Source organism: Calidris pugnax, unplaced genomic scaffold (genome assembly GCF_001431845.1).
Source record: "Calidris pugnax isolate Ruff unplaced genomic scaffold, ASM143184v1 scaffold4, whole genome shotgun sequence".
Taxonomy (NCBI): Eukaryota; Metazoa; Chordata; class Aves; order Charadriiformes; family Scolopacidae; genus Calidris; species Calidris pugnax.
In genome coordinates this window covers 9768306-9794504 of record NW_015090781.1, presented here as the reverse complement: position 1 = coordinate 9794504, position 26199 = coordinate 9768306, and the positions used below count along the sequence as shown (strand labels likewise).

The following is a 26199-nucleotide window of genomic DNA, read 5'->3' as shown; positions in this document are numbered from 1 at the left end:
ATATACAGGGCATAGAATTTATGGTACAAAACAAAGTTCCCTAAGAAGTTATATGTAAACTTGAGAGCATGTGTGTTGATTTTCCTGCATTTTATCATAAAGGTCAGGAGAAACGGTTATCAAGGTTGTAAAACTTTACTGAGATTGGAGAAAAGTATAGAAGTCTTCAGTTTATTGTCTCAAGCCGAAGCAGAGCTAACGTGTTGGGGTTATTCAGCCTCAGCTCAGTACTGAATTAATGCCTATGTTTCTATAGCAAGAGCAAGATTTTGCTGGGTTTCTACACTCTGCTGACACTACTAAACACAAAATGCTATTGATACAGCCAAAGAAGTCAATAAATTTCAGACTATTATCTATTGATTGAGGAAGGGACAAAATAAGTCCTGAATGGAATTCAGTACCTCAAAATATAAAATCAAGCACCTGAGTTGAACAAATAAATTATAAAAGTATGTGCTTGATGGAGTAGAAATAGAATAAAAATTAAGAAAGTGAACTAGTAATAATTATAAACGCTAGCAAGAAGATGAAACATGAAAGGCAAAGGGGTACTAGGGTACATAATTATGGGAATTAAATGCAAATTAAAATAAATAGAAATACCTTAGTTAAAATAAGAAAATTTCAGCTTTTACTGTTCTGGATCAAATGCTGATTGTAAAATACATAATTATCATTGATTAAAGCTTGCGTTTTGTGAATGCTATCAGGCAAGTATTTATAGAAGTAGTTATAGGTCTTGAAAAGTGTGTTGGTTTTGGTTTTGTTTTTTTTTTTTTTAATGTATGTTCCCCAAATACATAAAACATCACAAGACATCTTTAAGGAGTATATTATTATAGATGAATAAGCATGGAAAGCTTAAGGCACACTGAATTAAACTGCACATTTAGGATTAGATTTGCTTTTGTGCAGACAGCAAACCAAAGTTAAATGGACTACTTTCCACAGGAGCTGTAAGAACTAGTTACATAGGAAAGAAAAACTTTTCAAGCATCAGAGACATCAAAACTGCAATACGTTTCTAGGGGTCAATAAGATTCCTGCTGAAAGGCAGGGAAAATAAATATGGGTCGATGATTCTTCTAGTTCAAATATCTTGATTTCTCTATTGTACAGGGAAAACTAGATCTCTGGATGCGTTAATATGGCTACTGTGTTGCTGAAATTAGCATCTCTATACTCTACTGCTTTGCTTCATGTGAACTATATAATTTTCTCAGAGCTAGAGAGGATTTAGAAATGTCCTTGTTTTCTTCTGCATTATGGGCTCTCCACTCTCTGCTCATCTTCCAGGTTGAATGCACCTTTCTTGAAAAGTAGGTGAGAGATTTGTATGCAGTATTCTTACACCCTTCTGGTTTTTGTTGAAAATATCTCTTACTTATGTCTTTTCCACAGCTATATTTACTTTTGGTGTTTACGCTTGTTTTTTGATTGCACAGTATGCTAGGCCTTTGCTTCCAGGTGCCTATTATTGAAGTCCTTAGTTGTACATAAACTTGCACAGTATATAATTACATTCCTCTTCTTTTTTAGTTACTTCACTGTACAACGTCTAGAGTGTTTCAATTACAATAGTGTTACACTATTGTCTTAAAGTACTTTCTATTCCAAAGTCATTATTTAAAACATTAAGCAAGACTAGCGGTGGCTGTAGTTACTTTCTTCCAGCCCCAAATTTTCTTTTTTCAGACCTATTACTGTTGTTACTATTAGTAATTTTCTTATTCAATTGAAATTTCTAATTTGTGTTCCTTAAGTTAACTAGTAGTTTGCTATGTGGGATAACATCAAATACTTTGCTAACATCTAGATGGGTGGCATTTGCATTTTCTTTGACTAACCAATCAGTTGTCTTATCAAAGAAAGATACCATTGGTCAGACTTGATTTACTTTTTGTAAATCCATACTGCAATTTATAATAGAAACCTATTTTAACATAATTCAAACTATAATAGTTCCACTGGGCACCTCTATTAAAAAGAAAAGCTTAAAAAATCGATGAGCAGATTGTCATTAAAAAACTCATTTTGAACCACATATATTACTCCAGAGATTGATATTTCCTGATTATAAAATTTAACATAAAATTAAATTGCAAATTATTCTTTTTTTTAAACCACCAGACCACGCATGGCCTCAGGCAGTACGCTGCCAGTGTGAAACATTCGTTCAGCTCTAATGAACATATTTCCTGTAAGATTTGTATGAAAGAAAGCATCATTTTTTCCTTCCTAGTTTTGGTAATGGAGTTTCTTTTTCCGTATTATAAAGTATAAGAAGCGGTACTATATTTTTAGGAATTAGGCAAGTATATAAAGCCTTGAACTATTTAAAAAGTAAGCTGACTTCATGCATTTCCCTTCTGCTACTGCTTTTCTGAGGTAGAACAGAAATTCAGGTTTCAAAGACATATTTTACCCTTAGTCTACCTTTAGAATAGTGTGAGAAATATTTTCAATTTTAGGCAGAAACTGTCTGTTCTTAGTCTAAATAAACTTTAATTAAAATTATTCCTGGGTTGCTTTGCATAAGGTAACAGATAAATTTAAAATTAAAATGTGAAAGGAGATAAATAATTAATGTTGTAAGTAATTACAATGAATATAATAGTGAAATGATATAGCTAGGAATTTACTGGTATCAGTCAGTCTCTGCTTGACTCCTGTATTGTTCCACTTAAGTGATGCCACTTGCGACCTGCCAGGGAAATGTGATGAGAGCTGATGCCAAAGTTCTTTCCAGCTGTTTTGTGTCTGAGGTTGGCATTGGCAGAATGGATAATTAAAATAAGGCTTTTGATTTTACTGCAGATCTTTTCTGAAAAAAAGCCCTCTTTTCTTAAGTATTTCTCTGAATTATGCACCTGTATCATGAGACGTACCATTTTCAGGATGCCTACTTTGAGGAATAGGGTACAGTGTCTTATCCATAACTGGAAGTGTGTTAAACATTAATATTTTGGTTAGCTTTCTGTGTCTGATATGTATCAGAACAAGCCTATAACTGCAGCAGCAACAGCTGTTGGAATTACCGGTGTGTGCTTCTCATGACCTTTTATAATTCTTTGATGGATTTGGGAGAAATTTTATGAAACTGCAGACATGGTGTAGGGCATTTTTCTCAGATCAAAGATGAATTGCTGTAATTTGAATTAGCTGGCTACACTCTTCAGCTGAAATGCAATTTACTTTAAGATATATACTTAATTGTAATGAAGATTCTTGCCTTGCCAGCTCCTTTTGCTATTGATTTTTAAGCTGGGACTAGTTATGTGATACAATAACAGACTTACAGGGTGGTCTGGGAGCTACATATATCAGGTTATTGATGCTGACTGTCTCTCACATTTGTTCTAAGGAAGCATTAAAAACACTGGCATTTTTACCATTTAAAGAGTGGTGTGGTTTCCTACTCCGTAAAAAAAGAATAGAATTTTTTAATTCTTTCATAGAAGAAAATATGTGGTTTTGATCCATGTTTTGTGTCAAAATATTCCTCTTTCTATATATACTAAATATGATTTTCAGTAAAAACTGAAACTCTGTTCTTGCAATAGATGCTACATGGTGGGGAAAGCTTATCATGTTAGGCTAAAAAGGGTTGTTTCTCCAACGCTATAGCTTCAGTCATATTGATTTTAACAGGACAAAATCTGACTTCTATTAAGATATACACTAATATATGTAAGATTGCATTGATTGGCACTTTGGCTGCAAAAAGTCCTTCGCTAGTGGCAAAGGTGTCTGTAGACCATCAGCAGGGCTTCCTGGTTCACCCCAGGTGCCTGGTACTTGAGTTTTCCTCACTGATCCTGCATGAATGCTTCTTTATTCTCAGATTCCCCTCAGTGGGCACCCAGGGGAGCAGCCAGGGTGGTTCACTCGAGAATCTGCTCCAGAGAGACTGTTGGCATGGAGTGCATCAGTATGTGCTCTGCTGCAGCAGCTCTGGTCCTTCAAATGCTCCTGTGGCACATCACAGGGTATGTAACACACATGCTAAATATTGTCATCTTGAACCATTTGTCCACCACTCTGCTGAGCCGGACATACGTCCTTCTAGTATTTAATGCATCTTGAATGGAGAATATGTGCATATATGTGATGTTATATCTAAATGACACAGAGACACTACAAAGAGACCGGAGAGGATATGATCTCATCAGATGCTGGGCAGTGTGGAGATGACTGGTTTGTTGCAAATAATGCCGCCTCTGAGCAGTGTAGGCAGAAGCCAGTGCATATGTGTTGATCTATGGGTTGTTTTATTCCCCTTGTGCGACCCACAGTGATAATTGGTTCATTGGATAATTCAGGCTGGAAGAGATGTCAGGAGGTCATCTAGCCCAGTGTCCTTCTCAAAGCAGGGTCAGCTACAAGGTCAGACCAGGCTACTCAGGGCTTTATCCAGTTGTCTGAAAACCTTCAAGGATGAAAATTATGCAGCCTCTCTGGGCAACTTTTTCCTTTGCTGTACTGTCCTCATGATTAAGTTCTTTTTTCCTTAAATTCATTCTAAACCCCTCTTATTTTGACTTCTCCTTTTTGCCTTTTGTCCTCCCAGTATGCAGCATTGTGCAGATCTTGGTTTCATCACCTTGATGACCACCTTGTAGGTCCTGGAGGGTGACCAGGTACCTCTAGGAGGTACCTGCACTATTTATATAATACAATACCTTAAATTCCCTTTCATTCTCTTAATGCAGTAGTCCAAACCAAGAAGTGAAGAGTAGGTTTTGTTAAAAAAAAAATAATAGAATAAAAGTTTATAGAATTGTATGAGTCTGGTAAGGTTTGGAATAATTCTGAAGAACACAGTGCTATGACATACAGAAGCAGACAAATGAGGAATGCCTGCTTGGCTCTGCTGAAAAGCAGAAATCTATTAGTGGTGACACAGAAATGCAGTAACGTAGCTACATTGCTTCTGGCATCTGAGTTAACTTGTTCAGCGCTATCTCCCTCCATAAAGCATCGAGCTTTTCTGAGTATATATGAGATCAAAAGCAAGTACAAGATAAAAGCATGATTTAGGCAGATCTGTCCTAAATTTTGTCCAGTATCTGAAATTAAAAAATATTTCAATGTGAAGAAAATTTCTTCAGTGTATTATTGCATTTTCAGGAGCACTTGCTTTTGGTTATAGCAGCAGGAGCACTTCATATTTTGCACTACATGCATTATCAAATAATGTAAGCTTATCTTGACCATAAAATAGGGATTTTATGAAATAAAAAAAAATGTCATCATCCTTCTTGCATTGGTTGTAAGTTACACTTGCTGGATTTGTCGTTAACAGAATTTAATATATTTTATCTGCTGTTGTGTTTTCCACCCAGATAAAACCAAATGATCATTCCACAGAGCTGTGAGTCAATTTCACTGTGCAGAAAGACAAAAATACATGGATTTGAATGATTTCCCTATGATCTCATAGCAATTTGTGGTAGAGCTGGGGATTTAAAATAATCTGTGGCAGAGCTGGGGATTTAAAATAATACAACATTGCTACTTCTGTACCGTATACACAGGAAACCTGTGATAGAAAACTAATTACACCAATTTGAATATTAAGTGGCATCATGGCAGTAAACTACTCCAAGGGAAATATGTTATTTAGAAGGAAGTTGACAACCTCGTGTATCACAAAACGTAATATATCACGATGGGATGAATAATGTAAAAGAGTGAATTATAACATACTGTCTTACAGAATTGCTGCTGTTATTATTATTTATACCATGTCTTCTACGTATATGTTGAATGCAAAGGTTTTGCTACTGTATACAGAATTGTGAGCTAATTAATTTTTATGCTGAGGGAATTTTGGCCGTGTCTCAACACCATGTAAGAGGTTGAAGACAGTTAATAATAGGGCTGATATATCATTTTCTTTCAAAAGCCAATATTCAGCAAAAAATTACCAAATTGTCTTTCAGAAAAAATGCTCAGGGTTCTCTGCAAAACTTTATTTTTCCATGGAAAGTTTTCAGGAAAACAATACTATATATATTTACTTTTCTCAAAAACTCAGAAATGTATAGGGAAAAAATCCGTGATGGTAACAAATGTGTTTTCTTTAACAACTTTTGTTAGAGAATATTTTTGACCAGATTTCTCGGAGGAGTTCCTTTGCATTGTCTATTAAATATTTTTAAATATCCACAGGTATTTTCATCCTGTATACCATAGAATAGGAAAAAGGATGGTAAATTCTGTGACAGGGTTTTCTGCATTGGAAAATTTTTTTGTTGAAAAGCATTTCTTCATAGTGAAAATGTAAATGTCACACTTGAGCAAACAGACAAGAAATGAATCATTACCACTCAGTTCCTGGGAAGTAATATTCACTATTAAGGGAGATTATGCAAGGTCTTCTGTCTTGGTTAAAACTTCTAAATTTTGTTCTGAACTAGCTTGACTAGGAGGCAAACTAATGGCAGGGTTCATAGGGGAAACAAATCTACGTGTAGTAGCTTCACCACAAGGCCCACGTGACCCAAGGAGGTTATTGTGGCCAATCTGTTCCATTGAATCGGGCTCTGGGGAAGGTTGTAGAGCTGTCAGCAGAAGTATGAAGAGCACTGGGTAGTTCATCAATATTCTGTGTGCCACTGCTATTTTTATGAAAACTTAAGAATTAGCTTTCCACCTAAGGAGCAGTCTCCTGCTCTTCCTCAAAGTTTGACTGACTTGCAAACACTTTCAATTTTTGGTTCACTGGAATATGCATATAAAGGTGAAAGTCTGTAATAAACCACAGGAATTCGCGTTCTGTAATAAAAATGAATTATTCTTCTGATTTCAAATGAATATTGTACAGGAAAGGTAAAATAATCATTACCACCAGGACCGGTCTGCAGTTACAGACCTAAAATTAAATTTAAGAACTTATTAGCATGAGACTCTCACCTTAAACATTCAGGATCAGTCTGAGGCTTTTTACTGACTTGGACTTTTTCTGCTTCCAAATCTTTTGTCATTCTTTCAGCCTCTCTGATTACTTTCTCAAGATCTAAACATAAAATAACAATTACCTTCTAAATGCAGATTAATCATCCATATTTGAAGACTTCTTACATTTTCTAAATTTATCTTTTCTAATATTTCTTCATGAAACTGTTTGTAGGGTAAGGGCATCTGAGTAATAACATGAATTATTTTATTATTGTAATTGGTATGCATATTGAAATCTTGTAGAAAATGTCATTCCTTCATTCCTTTTCCATACAAGTTATGACCATATTTATGGCCGGTCTTTTCTGGCTCTCTTACTGTGACAAATTATTTACACATTGTAAAAAAAGTTACTAAAACACTTAAAGATTACTTTTTTTAATCCAAATTTCAAAATCATCTCTATGGCTTGTGACCCCCTTTGACACAGAACCTTTTTTAGTTCCTTCTGTCTCTTTTTAGTTGTTTCTTTCATAGGGTTTCCTGTGTATTCAACACAGCTTTGTGTGTAGACTTCTTTTTTTTATGCACAGACTTTCATACATGAAATGTGTACTTTCATACACAAATGTCCATAAAGAGATGACAGTTGAATTTTCAACTCGGAGATTTACACCTAGGCCAAGTCTGTCTTTATTAATCTTTATTATCTACAAGCCATGTTGCTTGTTAAACATTTAGATTTTAATGACATTCATTCATTATAGGTTAATGAGTTTTAAACAATATTTATGTTGATTCTAGTTTACTTTGAAACACTAAGTTCTCCATTTAAGTACCAGGGAAACTAAAACTTCCCTTTTCATATTTATAAGTTATGATTCAGCAAATCTGTAGATGTCAGTAACGCTGATATTTAAAATAAACCTTATAGACATCCATAATATTTCTTATAGCCATGTTTAAAATGATGTATTACATAATGTAAAAATATACTAAAATCTTGTTTCTATGAGATCTTTTTCTTGAGAAAAATAACTTGACAGAAAAGATTTTTCAGAAGCATTTGTCAAGACGCAAATAATTATCATAACAAGTGATTATCAGGCATACCTTTGAGCTCACTTTGGAGGGTAAATAAATCCTGCTTTAATTCACTCTTCTGCAGCTGCAGTGCATTTAACTGAACATTTTTATGTTCCATTGACTCCATTTCTAAGGGGAAAAAAAAACCATTTAAATTAAAATGCATTGCAGTTTTAGTCTTCATGATATCTTAAATTTTCATAACTTCTACCAATCTTCAGCTAGTCAAAAAGAACCTCAAATATAAAACTAAAATCGGTCATATAAAACCCAGTTCACAGGAAATTACATGTCATATAATGTGTCCATAACTGTGAAAGAAAATATTTTTTTAATGTTATTAAGATGTTTGACGTATTTTGTTGATTGGGCATAAAATGAATTATAAATATTTTGCTTTAGAGTTACTTGAGCTATAAAGGAAGATGACTTATTGAGTAGGTGGTGAACAAATACCTCTCAGCAGGACCAAAAAGAACTTGTTGTGTTTAGTGTTATGGACATTTGAACCTGACCGTTGACAGCATCTGGAATTAATTGTGATTGTTTCCCTGACAACTGGAGGTCCTCACATAATTTCCTTGTTATGAATTACTTAAACTTTTCTCTTTAGTGTTGTCAGGATGCTCAGTACTGTAGCAGTCAGAAAGACAGAGAAGTTATACTTCAAAAAAGGTGCAATTTAAAAGGATGGTATCAAGACAGCAACTAAACCCAGAGCAGAGTGTTAGTCACGTTTCATGTCCTACTCATCTAACCTGTAAGAGTCCATTTGGCTGATCAGATCTCTTTGCATACATAAAAATTAATCAACAAAAGTAACAGGTGCTACCAAATTAAAGCTTTATTTCAGAATCAGAGACACAGGAAATATGGAAAGAAGTCACCACCAAGTACACTTAAACAGATAGTCTTATTTCAGTACCTTTACACCAGATATTGGGAATTTAAAGTGCTGGCACTTGATGAATCATAGAATCACGAGACTAGAAAGGACCAGGAGGAACATTGAGCATTCCTCCTCCTGAAGGCAGGATTGGCTGTACCTCTGTGATTTCTGACAGATGCTTGTCTAACCTTTTCCTAAAGACCTTTGGTAGGGGAGACTCCTAATTCATTTGGTATTGGAGTGTTTCAGTAGTTCACTGTTCTGAGAGAGATTTCTGAACAGTCAGTCAGACTCTTATTGTGGTGTATGCTTGGTTTTATTCAGTTTACTGCAGGTATGGAGAATATATTAATTTCTTTTTTGCAGTATCCTTTAGCGATTTGAAGACTGATATCCATCTACCATCAGTCTTCTCTTCGATATGTTAAATAGTCCCAATTCTTTAATTCTTTTCCTTCTCATGTTCTCTGGATCTCTGATCACTCACTGGGTGCATGTGGATTCTCTCCAGCTAGTCCACATTTTTCTTGAAGTGCAACATTGAAAACCAGATGCACAGTACTCCAGCTAAGAGCTTAACTGCTTTAAGTAGAGTGAAGGATTATTTTGCATGTCTTAAGGGTCAGAATTACATTTATGTCTCAGTATGGTGTCAGCATTCTGATGTCATTGGCTCATGTTCAGCTTGTGATCCCTGATGACTCCTATTTCCTCACTGAAAGATTGTGTTCCAGTCTGACTCTCTGTTCTGAGAAATCTCATATTCTGTATCTTAACTCAAAGACAAAGTTATGTGGTGGCAATAAAGGATCAGTCCTACAAGATACCTGTGCATATAATGCTTTTGAAGTTAAGGAAATTTACATAGCTCCACCACAGGTGATTATAATCTTTGCAAAGACAGTGCAACAGTGCACCTTTGTGCTGGTTGACGTTAGACATTGGGAGCCACTTCTGCAGGTCTGCTTCTTCTCCCCATAGTGCTCATAATAAAAGGACTGAAAAGGCCAGGGAACAGAAGAGGCTTTAATTGTGCTTGTGTGATGTGGTATGTCAGGCTGCACTCTCTCAGTTTAGTATGAAGAGGAAGTTCCAGACAGCAAGGGAATAGAATTAAAATGATTGTTTTGCACAGCTATTTTTTACTGATTTTTATTCATGCTCTGGTAATCCAAGATAAAATAGTTTAATATAAGACTTACCATTTTTCAACAGAGCTGCCTCATTCTCTAAATCATTTATTTCAGTCTTTACTTTTTTTTTAATCAGAAGATCTCTATTACTTGTTAGTCCATACTCATTATTAAACTCTGTTACTTCTCTAGTAAAATTGTCTTCCTCTTCAGTCATTTTTCTCTTTACATCTGTCTGAAAAAAAGAAAGAGAAAATTGAATGTTCAGTTGAAAATAAAAGAAAGCCTTTGTTAAGCTAGGCAGGCAGACTGAAACACACTGTTGTTGTTTATCTGTAAAGTTATAGTATAAATGTATTAGATTTACTTTTCCTGATTTATGAGAACATGAAAATAATCTACACCTCTATCATTTTCTCTGCTGCTTTAACCTTTTTTTTTTCCCTGAAAAAGTGAAGGATATATTCTTAATAATAAAACATTTTAAAAATCACTACATTATGTTACAGACTTGTGCCGGCAGTTTTCAGTTTAACTTTTTGTTGAAATTAGTATAAAGATCTGTATAATGTTAGAGGCTTCCCCAGGCTGAGGGGAGACCTCATCACTCTCTACGACTACCTGAAAGGAGGTTGTAGAGGGGTTGGGGTCGGTCTCTTCTCCCAAGTAACAAGCCATAGGACAAGTTGTGTCAGAGGAGGTGTAAATTGGATATTAGGAAAAATTTCTTCACCTAAAGGGTTGTCAAGCATTGGAACAGGCTGCCCAGGGAAGTGGATGCATCACCATCCCTGGAGGTATTTAAAAGATGTGGAGATGTGGAGGCTTCGGGAGATGGTTTAGTGGTGGACTTGGCAGTGCTAGGTTAACAGTTGTGCTCAGTCTTAAAGGTCTTTTCCAACCTAATGGATTCTATGATTCCTCTGCAGAATACAAGCCTAGTTTCATTACGCACATTTAGGATTAGATTTGCTTTTGTGCAGACAGCAAACCAAAGTTAAATGGACTACTTTCCACAGGAGCTGTAAGAACTAGTTACATAGGAAAGAAAAACTTTTCAAGCATCAGAGACATCAAAACTGCAATACGTTTCTAGGGGTCAATAAGATTCCTGCTGAAAGGCAGGGAAAATAAATATGGGTCGATGATTCTTCTAGTTCAAATATCTTGATTTCTCTATTGTACAGGGAAAACTAGATCTCTGGATGCGTTAATATGGCTACTGTGTTGCTGAAATTAGCATCTCTATACTCTACTGCTTTGCTTCATGTGAACTATATAATTTTCTCAGAGCTAGAGAGGATTTAGAAATGTCCTTGTTTTCTTCTGCATTATGGGCTCTCCACTCTCTGCTCATCTTCCAGGTTGAATGCACCTTTCTTGAAAAGTAGGTGAGAGATTTGTATGCAGTATTCTTACACCCTTCTGGTTTTTGTTGAAAATATCTCTTACTTATGTCTTTTCCACAGCTATATTTACTTTTGGTGTTTACGCTTGTTTTTTGATTGCACAGTATGCTAGGCCTTTGCTTCCAGGTGCCTATTATTGAAGTCCTTAGTTGTACATAAACTTGCACAGTATATAATTACATTCCTCTTCTTTTTTAGTTACTTCACTGTACAACGTCTAGAGTGTTTCAATTACAATAGTGTTACACTATTGTCTTAAAGTACTTTCTATTCCAAAGTCATTATTTAAAACATTAAGCAAGACTAGCGGTGGCTGTAGTTACTTTCTTCCAGCCCCAAATTTTCTTTTTTCAGACCTATTACTGTTGTTACTATTAGTAATTTTCTTATTCAATTGAAATTTCTAATTTGTGTTCCTTAAGTTAACTAGTAGTTTGCTATGTGGGATAACATCAAATACTTTGCTAACATCTAGATGGGTGGCATTTGCATTTTCTTTGACTAACCAATCAGTTGTCTTATCAAAGAAAGATACCATTGGTCAGACTTGATTTACTTTTTGTAAATCCATACTGCAATTTATAATAGAAACCTATTTTAACATAATTCAAACTATAATAGTTCCACTGGGCACCTCTATTAAAAAGAAAAGCTTAAAAAATCGATGAGCAGATTGTCATTAAAAAACTCATTTTGAACCACATATATTACTCCAGAGATTGATATTTCCTGATTATAAAATTTAACATAAAATTAAATTGCAAATTATTCTTTTTTTTAAACCACCAGACCACGCATGGCCTCAGGCAGTACGCTGCCAGTGTGAAACATTCGTTCAGCTCTAATGAACATATTTCCTGTAAGATTTGTATGAAAGAAAGCATCATTTTTTCCTTCCTAGTTTTGGTAATGGAGTTTCTTTTTCCGTATTATAAAGTATAAGAAGCGGTACTATATTTTTAGGAATTAGGCAAGTATATAAAGCCTTGAACTATTTAAAAAGTAAGCTGACTTCATGCATTTCCCTTCTGCTACTGCTTTTCTGAGGTAGAACAGAAATTCAGGTTTCAAAGACATATTTTACCCTTAGTCTACCTTTAGAATAGTGTGAGAAATATTTTCAATTTTAGGCAGAAACTGTCTGTTCTTAGTCTAAATAAACTTTAATTAAAATTATTCCTGGGTTGCTTTGCATAAGGTAACAGATAAATTTAAAATTAAAATGTGAAAGGAGATAAATAATTAATGTAGTAAGTAATTACAATGAATATAATAGTGAAATGATATAGCTAGGAATTTACTGGTATCAGTCAGTCTCTGCTTGACTCCTGTATTGTTCCACTTAAGTGATGCCACTTGCGACCTGCCAGGGAAATGTGATGAGAGCTGATGCCAAAGTTCTTTCCAGCTGTTTTGTGTCTGAGGTTGGCATTGGCAGAATGGATAATTAAAATAAGGCTTTTGATTTTACTGCAGATCTTTTCTGAAAAAAAGCCCTCTTTTCTTAAGTATTTCTCTGAATTATGCACCTGTATCATGAGACGTACCATTTTCAGGATGCCTACTTTGAGGAATAGGGTACAGTGTCTTATCCATAACTGGAAGTGTGTTAAACATTAATATTTTGGTTAGCTTTCTGTGTCTGATATGTATCAGAACAAGCCTATAACTGCAGCAGCAACAGCTGTTGGAATTACCGGTGTGTGCTTCTCATGACCTTTTATAATTCTTTGATGGATTTGGGAGAAATTTTATGAAACTGCAGACATGGTGTAGGGCATTTTTCTCAGATCAAAGATGAATTGCTGTAATTTGAATTAGCTGGCTACACTCTTCAGCTGAAATGCAATTTACTTTAAGATATATACTTAATTGTAATGAAGATTCTTGCCTTGCCAGCTCCTTTTGCTATTGATTTTTAAGCTGGGACTAGTTATGTGATACAATAACAGACTTACAGGGTGGTCTGGGAGCTACATATATCAGGTTATTGATGCTGACTGTCTCTCACATTTGTTCTAAGGAAGCATTAAAAACACTGGCATTTTTACCATTTAAAGAGTGGTGTGGTTTCCTACTCCGTAAAAAAAGAATAGAATTTTTTAATTCTTTCATAGAAGAAAATATGTGGTTTTGATCCATGTTTTGTGTCAAAATATTCCTCTTTCTATATATACTAAATATGATTTTCAGTAAAAACTGAAACTCTGTTCTTGCAATAGATGCTACATGGTGGGGAAAGCTTATCATGTTAGGCTAAAAAGGGTTGTTTCTCCAACGCTATAGCTTCAGTCATATTGATTTTAACAGGACAAAATCTGACTTCTATTAAGATATACACTAATATATGTAAGATTGCATTGATTGGCACTTTGGCTGCAAAAAGTCCTTCGCTAGTGGCAAAGGTGTCTGTAGACCATCAGCAGGGCTTCCTGGTTCACCCCAGGTGCCTGGTACTTGAGTTTTCCTCACTGATCCTGCATGAATGCTTCTTTATTCTCAGATTCCCCTCAGTGGGCACCCAGGGGAGCAGCCAGGGTGGTTCACTCGAGAATCTGCTCCAGAGAGACTGTTGGCATGGAGTGCATCAGTATGTGCTCTGCTGCAGCAGCTCTGGTCCTTCAAATGCTCCTGTGGCACATCACAGGGTATGTAACACACATGCTAAATACTGTCATCTTGAACCATTTGTCCACCACTCTGCTGAGCCGGACATACGTCCTTCTAGTATTTAATGCATCTTGAATGGAGAATATGTGCATATATGTGATGTTATATCTAAATGACACAGAGACACTACAAAGAGACTGGAGAGGATATGATCTCATCAGATGCTGGGCAGTGTGGAGATGACTGGTTTGTTGCAAATAATGCCGCCTCTGAGCAGTGTAGGCAGAAGCCAGTGCATATGTGTTGATCTATGGGTTGTTTTATTCCCCTTGTGCGACCCACAGTGATAATTGGTTCATTGGATAATTCAGGCTGGAAGAGATGTCAGGAGGTCATCTAGCCCAGTGTCCTTCTCAAAGCAGGGTCAGCTACAAGGTCAGACCAGGCTACTCAGGGCTTTATCCAGTTGTCTGAAAACCTTCAAGGATGAAAATTATGCAGCCTCTCTGGGCAACTTTTTCCTTTGCTGTACTGTCCTCATGATTAAGTTCTTTTTTCCTTAAATTCATTCTAAACCCCTCTTATTTTGACTTCTCCTTTTTGCCTTTTGTCCTCCCAGTATGCAGCATTGTGCAGATCTTGGTTTCATCACCTTGATGACCACCTTGTAGGTCCTGGAGGGTGACCAGGTACCTCTAGGAGGTACCTGCACTATTTATATAATACAATACCTTAAATTCCCTTTCATTCTCTTAATGCAGTAGTCCAAACCAAGAAGTGAAGAGTAGGTTTTGTTAAAAAAAAAATAATAGAATAAAAGTTTATAGAATTGTATGAGTCTGGTAAGGTTTGGAATAATTCTGAAGAACACAGTGCTATGACATACAGAAGCAGACAAATGAGGAATGCCTGCTTGGCTCTGCTGAAAAGCAGAAATCTATTAGTGGTGACACAGAAATGCAGTAACGTAGCTACATTGCTTCTGGCATCTGAGTTAACTTGTTCAGCGCTATCTCCCTCCATAAAGCATCGAGCTTTTCTGAGTATATATGAGATCAAAAGCAAGTACAAGATAAAAGCATGATTTAGGCAGATCTGTCCTAAATTTTGTCCAGTATCTGAAATTAAAAAATATTTCAATGTGAAGAAAATTTCTTCAGTGTATTATTGCATTTTCAGGAGCACTTGCTTTTGGTTATAGCAGCAGGAGCACTTCATATTTTGCACTACATGCATTATCAAATAATGTAAGCTTATCTTGACCATAAAATAGGGATTTTATGAAATAAAAAAAAATGTCATCATCCTTCTTGCATTGGTTGTAAGTTACACTTGCTGGATTTGTCGTTAACAGAATTTAATATATTTTATCTGCTGTTGTGTTTTCCACCCAGATAAAACCAAATGATCATTCCACAGAGCTGTGAGTCAATTTCACTGTGCAGAAAGACAAAAATACATGGATTTGAATGATTTCCCTATGATCTCATAGCAATTTGTGGTAGAGCTGGGGATTTAAAATAATCTGTGGCAGAGCTGGGGATTTAAAATAATACAACATTGCTACTTCTGTACCGTATACACAGGAAACCTGTGATAGAAAACTAATTACACCAATTTGAATATTAAGTGGCATCATGGCAGTAAACTACTCCAAGGGAAATATGTTATTTAGAAGGAAGTTGACAACCTCGTGTATCACAAAACGTAATATATCACGATGGGATGAATAATGTAAAAGAGTGAATTATAACATACTGTCTTACAGAATTGCTGCTGTTATTATTATTTATACCATGTCTTCTACGTATATGTTGAATGCAAAGGTTTTGCTACTGTATACAGAATTGTGAGCTAATTAATTTTTATGCTGAGGGAATTTTGGCCGTGTCTCAACACCATGTAAGAGGTTGAAGACAGTTAATAATAGGGCTGATATATCATTTTCTTTCAAAAGCCAATATTCAGCAAAAAATTACCAAATTGTCTTTCAGAAAAAATGCTCAGGGTTCTCTGCAAAACTTTATTTTTCCATGGAAAGTTTTCAGGAAAACAATACTATATATATTTACTTTTCTCAAAAACTCAGAAATGTATAGGGAAAAAATCCGTGATGGTAACAAATGTGTTTTCTTTAACAACTTTTGTTAGAGAATATTTTTGACCAGATTTCTCGGAGGAGTTCCTTTGCATTGTCTATTAAATATTTTTAAATATCCACAGGTATTTTCATCCTGTATACCATAGAATAGGAAAAAGGATGGTAAATTCTGTGACAGGGTTTTCTGCATTGGAAAATTTTTTTGTTGAAAAGCATTTCTTCATAGTGAAAATGTAAATGTCACACTTGAGCAAACAGACAAGAAATGAATCATTACCACTCAGTTCCTGGGAAGTAATATTCACTATTAAGGGAGATTATGCAAGGTCTTCTGTCTTGGTTAAAACTTCTAAATTTTGTTCTGAACTAGCTTGACTAGGAGGCAAACTAATGGCAGGGTTCATAGGGGAAACAAATCTACGTGTAGTAGCTTCACCACAAGGCCCACGTGACCCAAGGAGGTTATTGTGGCCAATCTGTTCCATTGAATCGGGCTCTGGGGAAGGTTGTAGAGCTGTCAGCAGAAGTATGAAGAGCACTGGGTAGTTCATCAATATTCTGTGTGCCACTGCTATTTTTATGAAAACTTAAGAATTAGCTTTCCACCTAAGGAGCAGTCTCCTGCTCTTCCTCAAAGTTTGACTGACTTGCAAACACTTTCAATTTTTGGTTCACTGGAATATGCATATAAAGGTGAAAGTCTGTAATAAACCACAGGAATTCGCGTTCTGTAATAAAAATGAATTATTCTTCTGATTTCAAATGAATATTGTACAGGAAAGGTAAAATAATCATTACCACCAGGACCGGTCTGCAGTTACAGACCTAAAATTAAATTTAAGAACTTATTAGCATGAGACTCTCACCTTAAACATTCAGGATCAGTCTGAGGCTTTTTACTGACTTGGACTTTTTCTGCTTCCAAATCTTTTGTCATTCTTTCAGCCTCTCTGATTACTTTCTCAAGATCTAAACATAAAATAACAATTACCTTCTAAATGCAGATTAATCATCCATATTTGAAGACTTCTTACATTTTCTAAATTTATCTTTTCTAATATTTCTTCATGAAACTGTTTGTAGGGTAAGGGCATCTGAGTAATAACATGAATTATTTTATTATTGTAATTGGTATGCATATTGAAATCTTGTAGAAAATGTCATTCCTTCATTCCTTTTCCATACAAGTTATGACCATATTTATGGCCGGTCTTTTCTGGCTCTCTTACTGTGACAAATTATTTACACATTGTAAAAAAAGTTACTAAAACACTTAAAGATTACTTTTTTTAATCCAAATTTCAAAATCATCTCTATGGCTTGTGACCCCCTTTGACACAGAACCTTTTTTAGTTCCTTCTGTCTCTTTTTAGTTGTTTCTTTCATAGGGTTTCCTGTGTATTCAACACAGCTTTGTGTGTAGACTTCTTTTTTTTATGCACAGACTTTCATACATGAAATGTGTACTTTCATACACAAATGTCCATAAAGAGATGACAGTTGAATTTTCAACTCGGAGATTTACACCTAGGCCAAGTCTGTCTTTATTAATCTTTATTATCTACAAGCCATGTTGCTTGTTAAACATTTAGATTTTAATGACATTCATTCATTATAGGTTAATGAGTTTTAAACAATATTTATGTTGATTCTAGTTTACTTTGAAACACTAAGTTCTCCATTTAAGTACCAGGGAAACTAAAACTTCCCTTTTCATATTTATAAGTTATGATTCAGCAAATCTGTAGATGTCAGTAACGCTGATATTTAAAATAAACCTTATAGACATCCATAATATTTCTTATAGCCATGTTTAAAATGATGTATTACATAATGTAAAAATATACTAAAATCTTGTTTCTATGAGATCTTTTTCTTGAGAAAAATAACTTGACAGAAAAGATTTTTCAGAAGCATTTGTCAAGACGCAAATAATTATCATAACAAGTGATTATCAGGCATACCTTTGAGCTCACTTTGGAGGGTAAATAAATCCTGCTTTAATTCACTCTTCTGCAGCTGCAGTGCATTTAACTGAACATTTTTATGTTCCATTGACTCCATTTCTAAGGGGAAAAAAAAACCATTTAAATTAAAATGCATTGCAGTTTTAGTCTTCATGATATCTTAAATTTTCATAACTTCTACCAATCTTCAGCTAGTCAAAAAGAACCTCAAATATAAAACTAAAATCGGTCATATAAAACCCAGTTCACAGGAAATTACATGTCATATAATGTGTCCATAACTGTGAAAGAAAATATTTTTTTAATGTTATTAAGATGTTTGACGTATTTTGTTGATTGGGCATAAAATGAATTATAAATATTTTGCTTTAGAGTTACTTGAGCTATAAAGGAAGATGACTTATTGAGTAGGTGGTGAACAAATACCTCTCAGCAGGACCAAAAAGAACTTGTTGTGTTTAGTGTTATGGACATTTGAACCTGACCGTTGACAGCATCTGGAATTAATTGTGATTGTTTCCCTGACAACTGGAGGTCCTCACATAATTTCCTTGTTATGAATTACTTAAACTTTTCTCTTTAGTGTTGTCAGGATGCTCAGTACTGTAGCAGTCAGAAAGACAGAGAAGTTATACTTCAAAAAAGGTGCAATTTAAAAGGATGGTATCAAGACAGCAACTAAACCCAGAGCAGAGTGTTAGTCACGTTTCATGTCCTACTCATCTAACCTGTAAGAGTCCATTTGGCTGATCAGATCTCTTTGCATACATAAAAATTAATCAACAAAAGTAACAGGTGCTACCAAATTAAAGCTTTATTTCAGAATCAGAGACACAGGAAATATGGAAAGAAGTCACCACCAAGTACACTTAAACAGATAGTCTTATTTCAGTACCTTTACACCAGATATTGGGAATTTAAAGTGCTGGCACTTGATGAATCATAGAATCACGAGACTAGAAAGGACCAGGAGGAACATTGAGCATTCCTCCTCCTGAAGGCAGGATTGGCTGTACCTCTGTGATTTCTGACAGATGCTTGTCTAACCTTTTCCTAAAGACCTTTGGTAGGGGAGACTCCTAATTCATTTGGTATTGGAGTGTTTCAGTAGTTCACTGTTCTGAGAGAGATTTCTGAACAGTCAGTCAGACTCTTATTGTGGTGTATGCTTGGTTTTATTCAGTTTACTGCAGGTATGGAGAATATATTAATTTCTTTTTTGCAGTATCCTTTAGCGATTTGAAGACTGATATCCATCTACCATCAGTCTTCTCTTCCATATGTTAAATAGTCCCAATTCTTTAATTCTTTTCCTTCTCATGTTCTCTGGATCTCTGATCACTCACTGGGTGCATGTGGATTCTCTCCAGCTAGTCCACATTTTTCTTGAAGTGCAACATTGAAAACCAGATGCACAGTACTCCAGCTAAGAGCTTAACTGCTTTAAGTAGAGTGAAGGATTATTTTGCATGTCTTAAGGGTCAGAATTACATTTATGTCTCAGTATGGTGTCAGCATTCTGATGTCATTGGCTCATGTTCAGCTTGTGATCCCTGATGACTCCTATTTCCTCACTGAAAGATTGTGTTCCAGTCTGACTCTCTGTTCTGAGAAATCTCATATTCTGTATCTTAACTCAAAGACAAAGTTATGTGGTGGCAATAAAGGATCAGTCCTACAAGATACCTGTGCATATAATGCTTTTGAAGTTAAGGAAATTTACATAGCTCCACCACAGGTGATTATAATCTTTGCAAAGACAGTGCAACAGTGCACCTTTGTGCTGGTTGACGTTAGACATTGGGAGCCACTTCTGCAGGTCTGCTTCTTCTCCCCATAGTGCTCATAATAAAAGGACTGAAAAGGCCAGGGAACAGAAGAGGCTTTAATTGTGCTTGTGTGATGTGGTATGTCAGGCTGCACTCTCTCAGTTTAGTATGAAGAGGAAGTTCCAGACAGCAAGGGAATAGAATTAAAATGATTGTTTTGCACAGCTATTTTTTACTGATTTTTATTCATGCTCTGGTAATCCAAGATAAAATAGTTTAATATAAGACTTACCATTTTTCAACAGAGCTGCCTCATTCTCTAAATCATTTATTTCAGTCTTTACTTTTTTTTTAATCAGAAGATCTCTATTACTTGTTAGTCCATACTCATTATTAAACTCTGTTACTTCTCTAGTAAAATTGTCTTCCTCTTCAGTCATTTTTCTCTTTACATCTGTCTGAAAAAAAGAAAGAGAAAATTGAATGTTCAGTTGAAAATAAAAGAAAGCCTTTGTTAAGCTAGGCAGGCAGACTGAAACACACTGTTGTTGTTTATCTGTAAATTTATAGTATAAATGTATTAGATTTACTTTTCCTGATTTATGAGAACATGAAAATAATCTACACCTCTATCATTTTCTCTGCTGCTTTAACCTTTTTTTTTCCCTGAAAAAGTGAAGGATATATTCTTAATAATAAAACATTTTAAAAATCACTACATTATGTTACAGACTTGTGCCGGCAGTTTTCAGTTTAACTTTTTGTTGAAATTAGTATAAAGATCTGTATAATGTTAGAGGCTTCCCCAGGCTGAGGGGAGACCTCATCACTCTCTACGACTACCTGAAAGGAGGTTGTAGAGGGGTTGGGGTCGGTCTCTTCTCCCAAGTAACAAGCCATAGGACAAGTTGTGTCAGAGGAGGTGTAAATTGGATATTAGGAAAAATTTCTTCACCTAAAGGGTTGTCAAGCATTGGAACAGGCTGCCCAGGGAAGTGGATGCATCACCATCCCTGGAGGTATTTAAAAGATGTGGAGATGTGGAGGCTTCGGGAGATGGTTTAGTGGTGGACTTGGCAGTGCTAGGTTAATGGTTGTACTCAGTCTTAAAGGTCTTTTCCAACCTAACGGATTCTATGGTTCCTCTGCAGAATACAAGCTTAGTTTCACTATTGTGGAGATGTGGAGGCTTCGGGAGATGGTTTAGTGGTGGACTTGGCAGTGCTAGGTTAACAGTTGTGCTCAGTCTTAAAGGTCTTTTCCAACCTAATGGATTCTATGATTCCTCTGCAGAATACAAGCCTAGTTTCATTACCTTAATAACTGCCAAGAAAGCTATAGTTGATAGGAAACCACTGTTTTATTTTCTGGAAAAAACATTCTAAAGAGAAAGGCAATCTTGAATTCCTTTAAAAAAACTTTTAGCTGATTGTGATTGCTAAATTAAATAAAAAGAAATTATCCTTATATACAGGAAGAAAGAAATGATAATCTATATATCTAACTTGACTGGTTACACTTAACAGAAACATCACACTTCTTCAAAGGATATTTAGCTTTTATAGTCAAATATTTTTTCTACAAAAATTAGAATATTTTTTTTCTTTATGTACTTAGGATTGGGAATGCTTTGGATGCTGAAGCAATATTATTTAATTAAAAGGATATCTGCTCAAATATTTTGGGTTAATAATGGTGATTCATGCTGAATGTTTAAAATTTAGCTCTGCTCATTTAAAGTGCAAATACATATGCAAAGACTGCTCATCCGTGGTCAGAATTGGAGTTCAGTCATAACAGTAGATATTGGAAAATGGCATGAAGAATCTTAAGTCAGTTCTGTAGATAAACTGCAGCACACATTAGGTTAGATCATGTTTTGAATTAAAAGTGAGAATTTTTCTACATTTATATTGTTATGTATGCTAGAGTAAAAAAAAATAAAAATTGATTTTCCAGGTTTAAAATATTACTTCCTTCCATATTTTCAAATTTTAAAGCTAACTGCTCTTATACAGTAGACAAGAGCTGTCTGAATACTGTAGCTGGAAACATACGAAGATTTTAAGAAGATGACTTTTTTGATTAATTAGTTCAGATTTCTGTTTTTCTAAGCTGTCTTCACGTTTCTTCAGCACTTCTAAGTAGAACCTTTTTTCAGACAGATGCTGAACCTTCCAAGAGAGAAAAAAAAAAAAAAAGGTTATAAAAATATGTTACAAAGTAAGACTTTTTTATTGTTTCATATACTTTGATATTGTATATAAGGATCTTGGTCCAGTTAAAACACAGCTGGCACAGCTGCTGGACTAGTGAAGCAAAACAGCTCTTTCTTTCTCAAGTAATCTCCCAATATACCACTAGGTTTTTGAAAAGTATCCATTCTTTAAAAGACACGTTTAGTGCTGGCCCATCTTTTAACATGGCATTTTAAAGTCTGTTCAGTTTAGGAGATATTTTTTCAAGTTCAAACCAGGAAAAATATTGATCACATGGGAGCTTTTATCCAGCATAATGCAGTGTCCTCCATCTAATGATGTAAAGCATATCACATACCAAATCAGACAATAACATTGGAGGGACAGGGGTCCAACATCATTGTTCTGACTGAATGGCTGTACATATCATCAACTCTGCAACGCTGCTATTGTGTAGGCAAAGGAGGGAGGGATATGTTCATATTCTTTTGAGCACAATTTCTGGAATTCTTAGCCAAGAAAGTGTATTGGAAATTAGCTCATTGGTTAAAGACAGCTTAGACAGTTTGACCATAACACCTCTCTCTCTTCCCCGTCAACCCCACACTCATTTCTTTAATATAGTTTAATATTTAGCTTTGTTAATTTTAAATAGTAGTTTATCTGATAGAAGGGAATGCTCTTCAACCATTGCATTTTCAAAATTTACTGAAGAGTTCCTCTTCATTTTCCATCCCATCCACTGTATCATAACCTAAGTTAAGATATATGGTGGGTTAAACTATGACAGCGGATAAATAGGGAACAGCTAAGTGTTGAAGAGTCTTAAAGGATGAGAATCATTCATCTGATGAAGTGGAGAAAAGGAGGTCAAGAGAATGACTCAGACTGCAATACTCAGAAGAATAAGTGGGGAAAGTAAAGTTAGCAGAATTGCCCACAGACTGTAAAGGCACAGGGTAAGTATCAGAAAGTAAATTGAATAGTCAAGCTGATACATGACTGTATGTGCAGAAGCAGGAAAAAACCAAATAATAGTAATATTGCAGAGGTAAAAAAATTAAAAGATCGTAAAATGAAATAACGCAGATGATCTTGGAGAGGGTGCAGATGAAGTGCATCCAATCAAAAAAGGAGGATGATAGCGGAATCAAATGCCCAAAGACTAGAATGTGAGAGTTATAAAGGAAAGGACCAGATTTTTTCCTCATCTTTGATATGTCTGGCATGCTAAATATCCAGGAAGTGCTTGCCTCCGAAATATTTATTTTACATATGAATTCAAAGATCGGATGGTCTTATACCACTGTATTTCTATTACTGAACATAACTAGCTGCAGTACAGTTTCTCCACCTGTAAGATGCCAACTTAATCTATGCACTTACAACAGATTTTTTTTTTTAAGAAATCATTGAGCCATGAAAAGCAAAATGCTATAATTTGGGTTCTAATCACATGCTACCTCATTTTACAGAGGGAAGGAAAAAACAGCATTTCCTAGGAATCTCTGATTGACCACAGGCAGTCTCTGTGCAATAGATGTCAAAACACTTTTGAACTCACTCTCATCTGCTTGGTCAGGCATAAAATGCTGTGCATGCATGTGCTTGGATATGTATGCTTATAAAGAAGCGTAGTTATTTGGTGCAGGACAAATTGAATGGCACTAGCTGAACAGCATTATTTAATATTATTTGAATTACATTAACTATTGTAGACATATGTAAATGTAATTCCTGTACTGAAAAATAAATTGCTTTAAATAATTTCAATAACTATATAATCTTTAAAACTAAATACAGTCTGATTGAAATGCATTTTCCCTTTCCACTTGTTTTCTGTATCATTTCCTATCTATAAATGAATCAATGCCATACTAAGCAAGGAAGTAAAATGTATTTTTGTGGACATCAGTGAGAATATTATTAATCCTGCTGGGTAAAGCACATAAGATTTAATTAGGAATAGTTCTTCATCTCTTCCCATTAGTCATTTACAATAATGGCTCTACTCTTGGGACCTTCTATACCTACCTCATAAACCTTGATTATAAATCACAGTGCATCAATAACAAATTAGTAGTATAAACATAAAATTGTGATGTTCATAAATAAATTTATGAGCAAGACTACAAAGGGCTTTACCTAACAAGCAACATCAGGATATAATCTGTGTTGGTTAAATAAGTTACCGTTTTAAAGTGCTTTTGGGCTCTGAGATTGTGGCGGGCACAAATGCTAGCACTTAAGTAACAGCTTGCATGATTATAGTCTGACTTTGCAACAAGTAAATATTTGTAAATGAGTAATTTTGTTACTTATTATATATATTACATAGCCTTCCGCAAAAGGCAGAAGAACCTGTTTTTGGAAGGATGAAAATCATCCCCCAAACATCTATTTCCACAGCTAGGTGAGGTAATCCCCCAAAGGTTCTTGAAGATGTTTATTTAAGTGATAGGATACAACACTTCTGACTTCAAAGGAGGCTCCATATGTTTTCCTGTTGTGCATACACGATCTGCCAGTGCAAATACTTAAGAGAATAGGGGATGATACTTATTTTTAGGCACAAACAAATGGATTTTTAAATCATTTGTAACCGCAGGTATTAATGTCAAAAAACTCTGCAAAACTGGAAGCATAATCTAAAAATATGTCTGCAGTTTGATTACATGGAAATCATAATAAAATCTTAAAAACATTAAATAGATGCAGACACTTTCCTCTGTCTTCAGTGTCCCCAGAAAAATTTCTTAGGCCTTGTCAGCCCTAACTGTGAGCCCAGGCCCACAGGAGGAACTTTAGTAATGACTCAAGATGATGTGAAGTAAACACAGGGAATGTTCCCATGTATCTTCTGTGAAAGGCCTTTAGTGAATGGTAGTGGAAAGCTAAGGAATGGTTTCCAGGCCTCTGAAGGAAGTCTTCTCCAGGACTGTGAAGATAGGGCCACTCACACCCTGCCTGAACAGCTCGTCTGTCCCCAGCTGAGGTCTGGTGGCTCCATCTCGGGGACAGACCGACCTGACATGACAGTCACTCCCTGCCGAGGCCTTTCCACGGAGCAGGAGATGTATGTGTCTGTGCTGTCTCCAGTGATTCCAGGTTTTTAGGTGGGTTATCTGGAAATGTTCCTACCCCTGAGGTGAGCGAGTCCCTGAACATGCCCAGGGGGCAGCCTGAAGGGTGAGATTTGTGAGAGGGAAAGCCGTCGACAGACCTTTTTTCACTACGGACATGCACAGAGTAAATATTCTCAATGCTGTGTTATTCAGCAGGTAAAAGTGTTTATGAATCTATTCCTGACACAATAGGTCATATATTTGTAAATATAATGTATTCCGTTATTATGTATACTATAAACATGCCTGCTTACCTTCGTTTCTAATTTCATTTTTGCAGTGCTCAGCTCTTCTTTTATTTGGTTAATTTTTTCATAACTTCTGTTTATGTCGAATTTAGCTGCAACACAACGAAAACCGTGTGCTCAGTTTGTAAAAAGTTACATTCTTGTAAAAAGGTGCCATTGGCAAGAAGCGGCCAGCCTGGCTGCCTGCAGAGCTTTCACCGGCAAAGCTCTCCTCATGACAGCACAGAGGGGCCACTTTGCTTTTCCTCAGGGAAAGGGAGATGTGGGAATTAAGAAATGGAAATTAAGTGTGGCTGGTTCTACCACCAGACCCACAAGATGGCGGCCATGGTACAGACCTTGTTGGATGAGGCGCCTCTTCTCCCCCGCCTGCTTCTCTGTGAGCTGTATTTGATGGAACAAAGCATCCAGGTTCATTCCCGTTGTCTCACGGAGTCTGTGGGCTCTCTGAGCCTTGTTGTCTTTGTGGAGGGCTGGTTGATTAAAGCTGGGAGGCCCTGGTGGAAGGGGAGGCTGGGTGCGACCACAGCCCTTCCCTCAGGGCTCTGCACCCTGCCAGGCCTTGGCTCTGGCCTCTGCCTCCATGGGGTCGGGAAAGAAGCCCCTGACCACGGAGGGAAGAGATCATGGTAGATGGGACGTGGCTGAGGAGTTAGAGGTGACAGAGTGGAAGGTTTGGGCTGCCCAAAGTAGAGGGCAAGAGTGAACGTTGGCAGTTGCTGGGGGAGCCAAGATGGGAAACATGCGAGATGGGAACG

At 36.0% G+C, this 26199-nt stretch overlaps 1 protein-coding gene across 1 annotated transcript in view; it reads right to left on the bottom strand.

Moving 5' to 3' along the window:
* The window catches only part of CCDC172 (coiled-coil domain containing 172), a 30898-nt gene extending 5040 nt beyond the window's left edge, over positions 1-25858 (bottom strand). Inside the window, exons 1-6 of the mRNA XM_014958417.1 lie at positions 25780-25858; positions 25448-25533; positions 21928-22044; positions 20163-20328; positions 18099-18200; positions 17001-17103 (exon numbers count right to left, since the gene is read on the bottom strand). Coding sequence (XP_014813903.1) covers positions 17001-17103; positions 18099-18200; positions 20163-20328; positions 21928-22044; positions 25448-25533; positions 25780-25858 — 653 coding nt within the window. The remainder of the gene's footprint in view (positions 1-17000; positions 17104-18098; positions 18201-20162; positions 20329-21927; positions 22045-25447; positions 25534-25779) is intronic.
* Between the last annotated feature and the right edge of the window lie 341 nt (positions 25859-26199).